General features: G+C 47.8%; 1 protein-coding gene across 1 annotated transcript; it reads right to left on the reverse strand.

Moving 5' to 3' along the window:
• Positions 1-2,291: 2,291 nt before the first annotated feature.
• On the reverse strand, positions 2,292-5,760 carry CDKN2D (cyclin dependent kinase inhibitor 2D). The gene is made up of 3 exons (XM_061630108.1): positions 5,287-5,760; positions 4,708-4,856; positions 2,292-3,757 (listed from the first exon to the last, which is right to left on the reverse strand). Exons 2-3 carry the CDS (start codon positions 4,840-4,842, stop codon positions 3,398-3,400), a joined length of 495 nt encoding a protein of 164 aa, XP_061486092.1. The 5' UTR covers positions 4,843-4,856; positions 5,287-5,760; the 3' UTR covers positions 2,292-3,397.
• Positions 5,761-8,114: the final 2,354 nt, after the last annotated feature.

Consider the following 8,114-nt stretch of genomic DNA (forward strand, 5'->3'; position numbering starts at 1 on the left):
TTCACAGCCCTGGAAAGCGCTGTAAATGACTTTTTAAATTGGAAGCTCTCGTAGGAGCATTTTTATCACTGCCTGAATATGCGCTGATCTTGGCATCACAGCATTTGTCTTCATCTGGGTCCTGTGTCATACACTGACACACAAAATGTTTTCCATCTTGAGTTATGGTAAAATATTCAAATACAGCTGACTTCATGGGAAGCTTCTTTGATATTTTGAATGTATATTTAAAAAAAATTGTCAATCAAAATTTATTTTGAAGCTGGAGTCTGTACATTTCTACCGACTCCGACTCCACCCAAAATTGCTCCCGACTCCGACTCCACAGCCCTGAGAGGTAGTGGGCTCTCCAACACTGGAGGCATTCAAGAGGCAGCTGGACAGTCATCTGTTGGGAATGCTTTGATTTGGATTCCTGCATTGAGCAGGGGGTTGGACTTGATGGCCTTATAGGCCCCTTCCAACTCTACTATTCTATGATTCTGTTTCTTAACTAAAGTGACTCAAGAGAGTCAGCAAGTAACTGATGATGAAACAGCCTGAAATGTGTTGCTTATGCAGAGGGGGCTATTTAAATGATAGTCAAAATTTCAGAAGTTATGAAGAAACCCTAACTTACTGGTTTACTGAGGTTCTACTCAAGAGGTAAGGAACCTCAGGTCTGGGGAGCCAAATGCAGCCCTCCAAGCCTTTCTGCCTGGCCCTCAGGATTCTCACCTGGCAACACCCCTCACTGACTCTGCTCTGTGCCCTCTTCCAGTCCTTTTGCCTGGCTGTAACGTGTCCTTGAATTGGAATAATGTCTCTTGCTTACCTGGAGTGGTGTGTGTGTAGAAGCCTCTACATTTTGCTTGGCTGGAATGTACCCTACTGTACAAAGGTAGAAGTCACATCCATTGTCCTGTCCACTTTTTGCCTCTGGCCCACCCACCCACATGCAGGTCCTGAAAGGTTGCCCATAAGGGAATGTGGCCCTCAGGCTGAAAAAGGTTCCCCACCCTAGTACACTTCATCGCCTCCTACCTTCCAAATGTTTCCATCGTTCCTAGAAGAAAATGAGAAAAAGCTAACTGATATTTCTTACAGTTTTCAGGGCCCAGCCAGTCTGCAGCTGGCAGAAGGCAAAAGAAGGAAAGCAAAGCCCATTCCATTGGCCTGTTTTGACCTATTTGCATTTTAGATTTATTTTAACTACTCTGTTGAAAAAAGACAACACAAAATAGACTGCTACATAATAGTTCACACCCTCCAAGTCCCTGCTTAGTGACTTTGGTGGACTCACTTTCAGCATAACCTTCTCACAGGGTTGTTAGGAAGGAAAAGAGTGTATCATGCCATGAATGCTCTCCTGGGCTCTTTGGAGGAAGAGGGAGATGCAACCGTAAGGAGGAAATAATTAAGGAGCCTCAATTGCCTGCTGCCAGGGCCCATAGCCATTAAGCTCTGTCCAGGAGCAAACTACTTTCCTATTAACACAGGATCATATGCCATTATGAAGAATTATAAACCTAGCAGCAGTTTGGAATTCCACATTTTTAGTAAGTGTTCATATGAATCCTACACAGGACGAGTTAATCCTATAGCATTTGAGACAGTTCCTGTGGCAAAAAATGCAGCATGCAAACCAGGGCTGTGGAGTCGGAGTCAGGAGCAATTTTGGGTGGAGTTGGAGTCAGTAGAAATGTACCAACTCTGACTCCTTCATAAATGGCAAATGTATATTAACTAGTAATAACACATTTACTGTAGTAAAATGGTAGCACAAGGCATTTCATCACCACCACGTGAATCCAGAGCTTGGAAAAGTTACTTTTTTAAACTACAACTCTCATCAGCCCCAGGGACTGGGCTCGTGGGAGTTGTAGTTCAAAAAAGTAACTTTTCCAAGCTCTGGATACACGTGGTGGTGATGAAATGCCTTGTGCTACCATTTTACTACAGTAAATGTGTTATTACTAGTTAATATACATTTGCCATTTATGAAGGAGTCGGAGTCAGAGCTGGAGTCGGACAGTAGAAAAATAGAGGAGTCTGAGTCGAAGGTCTGGCATACATACTCCACAGCCCTGATGCAAACAGACCTTCAGCTCAGGAAAAAGTTAGTGAGGCCTTGCATTTAAATGTAGGGCTGTGGTATGCTGCAAGCCCTTCCTATCCCAGTTCTTAGCCAGGTCCTGGCTCAAAGGATTTTGGAGTTCAAGTGCTCAGCAATAGCCCCACAACCAACATCAGTATTTTTCAGTGGGGAGGTCTTCACTCTCAGGAAAAAGTTTCCCAGGATCACAAGTCACAAATGGATTTAATGTTTTTAATAATTAAATTAATCATTCCATAAAACAAATCCTTGTAAATCACAATAAATAGAATAAATTTCCCCTACTTTAAAATCTACTATATACACAGCTCAGATCCACAAATTTATTACAGGGAACAAGCTGCCAAAACAAACCTTAAACATTTTAGTCATAGATAACAGAAGGTAACTATTAAAAGGCTGATGTTGAAAGTTACTAATAGTTAAGGGACCATAAGATCCCCTGAGAAGACCATACAGAAATTAGGGAGAGATTGCAGGGTGGATGGGGATCTTTTTGGGAATAGAAACTTGTGCAGTTAGATGCTGGATCCCATACTCGGCAAAGGAAGTTGGGCCAAACACTGAAAAAGGAATACTACTCATAGCAAAATCTTCTGTTCAGAGCTACCTTCCTTCCCCAACACCTTGTTCTTTTATTGCTGATGCTGGAGTAACCAGCTCATGCACCTTGACATGCTTTCCTGGCACATAAAGAAATAAGTGCAACCCACTGGAGAATTACAATATAACCCTCCACAGAAAAAGATGGAGAAAAAAAGGGTTACAGAGAGATGTCCCTGAAGGCAAAATACCAAGTGTTTCCCCAAAAGGGTGGGATTCCTTGTGTATGGGGGGGGGAGAGGAAGAGGGGAGAAGCAAAGGCCCCAGCCTAGCAATGCTTTCATGGATACTCTTTGCATCAGAAACACCCCATCCCATCTGAAGGCTGTCAGAAAATACTTACATCAGTGGCTGGGAGCTGCCCAAGGCAAGAAGTGGGAAATGGTAATTAGAGACAGTTAAGGCACACTGGCCAAAGCTGAGTGTAGGATGGCACAAGGGCCATTTGGAGCCCAGGGATCTGGCAGGATTAGGAGAAGATCAGAAACACAGAAGAGAACTCATAAAATACATATAAATAACAACAACAGCAAAGATAATTAAACACACACTGAGGTAGGGCAGGAGGAGCTGCCTTTGTTCCAGGGCCCTGGGAATGAAGGGAGAGTCTTTGGAGAAGGAGGCCTAAGTATACAGAGAGGAGCTGGCTCAGCGCTGATCCATCTCTCTTTGCCAGGGGAAGGTGGCCGCCTCCTTTGGTTAAGCTGGGGCAGAGAGGTGCTTCTCAAGGATGCCCTGGATGTGTGTAAGCCCCAGATACTGTGCTAGCTCCAGCGGTGTCCGCCCATCAGAGTCTTGGTGGTGCAGCTTGGACTGAGATACCAGGAAGTGTACCACCTCAGTGTGACCTTCCCTAATGGCAATGTGGAGGGGCAGCGAGCCGGAAGCATCAGGTACATTGACATCAGTGCCGTGTTCCACCAAGATTTTCAGGGTGTCAAGGAAGCCAGTGCGGGCAGCGTCGTGGGCAGGCGCTGTGCCTGACTCATCCTGGATATTAGGGTTAGCACCTTGCTTCAGCAGCTCCTGTGCCACCAAGACATTACCAAACATCATTACCTGGGGGAAAAGATGAGAGATCAGAGGAGGATGAGGCAGGGGACATTCACAGTCTAACTACCATGTGGCAGGATAGACAGGCAATACTGAAACCCATTCTCTGCTTAGAGAAAGTAGCAGACAAGGCACAGTCCAGTGGAAATAATCACGTTTGTGAGTACTAGTCAGAACAACACGTATTCCCCAGTTCTTTGATTTTGCACCTTACATGTAGTTTTTATTTAATCTATTGTGGAAATTGGTATGGACACAGTTGTTAGGCAACCAAGAAAGGGCTAAATTTCAGTGGGTGAAGGGGTTGACTTTTACTTCTTCAGCTCTGACAGGGCCTGGCAGTAGTCACACAGCCAAGGCAGGGTTGGCCTCTCCTTTCTTTCCTCCAAGTTAGTTGCAATCACGCTGCTCTGTGCCCCTTGACTGACCCTGCTTAGCTGGGCCCCAGCAGGAAGAGGACAGCCTGTTTGCTCTATGCCTGCCTAATTGTTTACAAAAAGCAGCTGTTTGCTCCTCTGCTTTGGGTGAGCTTCTCTACACAGGTGGAAAGATGGTATGGAGGAGAGGGAAAGAGGAGGGTTGTGTGGCCCCAAATGACAGGGACAGCTGCTGCCAGGAGCCAAAGGAGCAGTGAGTTTTGGACAAGGAATGGGGTGGCCAAAGAGGCTAATTTCTAACAAGAAAGGTGCTGGGACTCAACCCTGTGCAGAAGCCATGCCCTTTGGCCTAGAGAGCCTTCTACCCAGAACTTAAGATACCTGGGAGTGGGGGCCAAGGCTACTCAGTGATAGGGGTACCTTCTCTGCAATCATTCAAAGATGCTCTCATCTTTTCAGGGAAGCTTAATATTCTAGACCCTCTGACTTAATAGGGGGCGAGAAGGAAGGTGGGCTCCAGGACTAGGCCAAGGGAAAAGAGAAACTAGGCAGAAGATACTTAGGGGCTGCCTCGCCTACCTGCAGCGCAGTCTTGCCAAAGCGGTTGTGCGAGTTAGGATCTACCAGCTCCTGATGCAGAAGGCGCCGCACTTCGGATATATCTCCCCGGGCGGCAGCCCCGGTTAGCTGGTCTCCGGCACTCCCCGGCTGCATGCCCGCGCCGATATCTGAAGGGAAGAAAAGCGAGCGATGGCGAGCGAGGGCAAGGCCGGCCGGTCGACGTCCAACAGAGAAGGGATCCCTATGTTGCTGCTGCCGTCGCAGCGTTCTCCCTTGTCTGAACATCAGCCGCCGCCAGCCTTCGTTTGTAGGGAGAGGCTCTGGGACTCGAGCTCCCTTAGAAGCCCTGCCTCCCACCCTGTGACTTGCCTTCAAATCCTGTTTAAAGGCGGCCACTACCTCAGTGGCGAGGAGAACGCACTCTGCAGAACCTGCGATACCCCCTTTCCAATGCAATCCCCACCACCACAGAAAACCGGCGCTTGTCAACAAGCCCGCCGGGGGCACGGTCCTTTTACCCAGCCGATGGCGGCGGCCTTCCCAAGATCCCTTCTTCTTCGTTTCCCACGGCGAGGAGGTCTCGATTTCGTTGCTTACCTCTGCTCCCACTGCACCACCTCGATTCCCAGCACTTCTCAAGCGGGACAGCAGCTGGCCGGCCCCACGGCCAACCCTAGTCGTCGCCGACACCGCCTCCTCCTCCTCCTCTCTGCGGCGTAGATTGCCCTCTTGCTCCCAGGTCGCCTCTGCCCCGGGGAGGGTCGTACAGACCCAAGAGGATCTGTCGAGAGGCGGCAGGACAGCTCTCTGTAGATGCTGTTGGAATGCCGAGCCAAGGGCGATGCCGTCGGGGGCTCGGCTCACCGGGGGCGGGATTGCGCTGAGCCGTGGCAAGCCAAGGAGAGCGGCAGGCCGGCCACCGGTCGGTCCAAGGCAGCAGCCGGCACGCACTGAGCCACCCTAACCCCGCCCCACCTACTAAACAGCAGCCTAACAGGCAGAGCCAGCCCTTCGCTCGGCCCCGCCCCCACGTGCCTGGACGCAATTTGTTGTTTTTTATTTTAATCTACGCTCTCAAGTTGGATACATTATAACCAGCCAAGCTCTCTCCACCCCCCCTTTCCTTCTGACCAATTGGAAGCCAGCTCCGGGCAGGAGCCGGCGTCTCCCGCCTTCTGATTGGCCGTTCAGAGACGGACTTCTGGGCGGGCCTCAGCGATTCAAACGCGGGTTCGAGCGGGAAGAGATTTATCCTTACCCCCCCCCCGCGAGGCAGAGGTCGTGACCTGGGAGCGGGCGGGAGGAGGGTGTCTAGAAGGCGGGGAGGCTGCTTTCTGGGGGATTGGTGGACTGACTTTCTCTGTAGTGTGCCCCAGACATATACGTGAGTAAGCAGCCCGGTACTATGCACAATTACTTGGAAGACGGTCTCATGGACTTGAAACGCTCAGTAATTACATAACTACATAAGGGATAACCCTTAAAGTCTGCTTCTGGACTTCTGCTGCTGTTGTTACTCTTTACAGACCAGAGCAAATTTCTTTCTGAAAATAGGAAGCCACCCTTACACACAAGCTCCCTTGTCACACACAAGCTCCCTTTGCTCTGATTCGCTCACTGTCACACTCTCTCTCAAAGATCTGACGCGGGGTTTTTTTTGCCCAGATCTTTTTAGGGACTGTGCTCAGAGTACTCTGCATGTGCTTTACCGCTGACCTGTGGTCACTCCACCTTGTCTTCTTTTCTGTCCATGTTGCAGGAATTCATCTGGAACTCTTACAGATTGCATTTTCATATCTCTGAGGTGCAACTGTACTGCTAGGTTTGTATGTGACTGTAGGTATGAACTGTATTACTTTAGGAATTGCTATAACCCTAATAAGTGGAAGATTATGGGGCTGGTCTAAATTGTAGGCCCTTATAGTACCCTTACACTTTGTTATCTTGCTGTTGCAGACTAACATGTTCTCTTCTGGATTTTCTCTTACTATACTTGTATAGACTGCATTAACTTTGAACATCTTATTGGAAGTAGGCTGGCTACTAATGAAAGACCTGTACATGGACCCACCCAAGTGTTGAGGTATCCATTTGTTAGATAAGGTTTTTTTATTGGTTAAAAAAAACCCTAGAAACTGAAAGGGCAAGTTGGGAGGTTAGAATTCCTTTTTCTCAAAGGGTTTGGACCAGGTTCCTTATAGATCAGCCCTGGGCTCCTGTTGGGACAAAGGGTGGGATAGAAATCAAATAATAAATTAATAAATAAAACAGGGTCAGGTCTGGTCAGTGCCTGGATGGGAGACCGCATGGGAACCATGTGTAAGCCGCCTTGGGTTTCTATCATGAAAAGAAAGGCGGGGTATAAGTGTAATAAATAAATGAGTAATAAATCGTCTCAGCCTGTTTTAGTAGCACCCATGTCACTCCTTCCCGAGAGAGGAGCACATCAAAGATATCATAGGTAAAGAGGAAATTAGACTCTTGCAGCCTAATCCTATGCACTGTGGTTAGAAAGACACTCAGTGTTCTGCTGGTTCCAGCGTGTCTCCACCTGAAAACGGGGGCACACAACACTAGTCAAACTCCACCCCTTTTTACTGTAAAACCTGGTGGGATTAACTCCAATGTTATTGTTTAAATTCAGCTTCAAAAAGATTTCACAACAGATCAGCAGATCAACCCATTCCCCCTCCAAATGGGGCTAATGGAAATGCTTTGCTGTAGGTGACTAGTGTGTTCACAGCCTGTTACTAAAATGTGAAGTCACTCTGTGTTAAATGGGACTACTCCAGTACCTTAAACAGACGTTTAAGTACCCTTAAATGAATATCAAGTGGATTAATTACTAATCAGTTAGGCCTTTTCTTTTCCTGACCTTGTAGATGAAACTGAAAAAAAATTTAACTGAGAGGCAAAAAACTATTAATACCACAGGAATTTTATGTTTTTGCCATCTATGGCCCAGTGTTGTGAGAACTGGTCAGTACAAGAATAAAAAAGGTAAAGGTGTCCCTGCACTTGTAGTGCGAGTCGTTTCCGACTCTTAGGGTGATGTCTTGCGACATTTACTAGGCAGACCGTATATATGGGGTGGGATTGCCAGTTCCTTCCCCGGCCTTTCTTTACCCCCCAACATATGCCGGGTACTCATTTTACCGACCACGGATGGATGGAAGGCTGAGTGGACCTCGACCCCTTTTACCGGAGATGCAACTTCCTCCTTCCGCTGGAATCGAACTCTGGCCGTGACCAGAGCTTCGGCTGCGTTACCGCTGCTTACCACTCTGCGCCACGGAGGATCTTGACAAGAATAAGCAGTGCCATTTTGTTGCCTGTTGAGCATGGGCTTAGTATGAAGGAAGAGGTGGCATAGGAAACAAAAGGAAACAGCGACTAATGATACACAGCAGCCTAAAAGTCACCCC

This window comes from Rhineura floridana, chromosome 1 (genome assembly GCF_030035675.1).
Source record: "Rhineura floridana isolate rRhiFlo1 chromosome 1, rRhiFlo1.hap2, whole genome shotgun sequence".
Taxonomy (NCBI): Eukaryota; Metazoa; Chordata; class Lepidosauria; order Squamata; family Rhineuridae; genus Rhineura; species Rhineura floridana.

Excerpts from the sequence above, each read along its gene's own strand:
- CDKN2D (XM_061630108.1), bottom strand. The coding sequence starts at position 4,842 with ATGCAGCCGGGGAGTGCCGGAGACCAGCTAACCGGGGCTGCCGCCCGG. Across the intron at positions 3,758-4,707 it reads TTGGCAAGACTGCGCTGCAG|GTAATGATGTTTGGTAATGT; the intron begins GTAGGCGAGGCA and ends CTTTTCCCCCAG.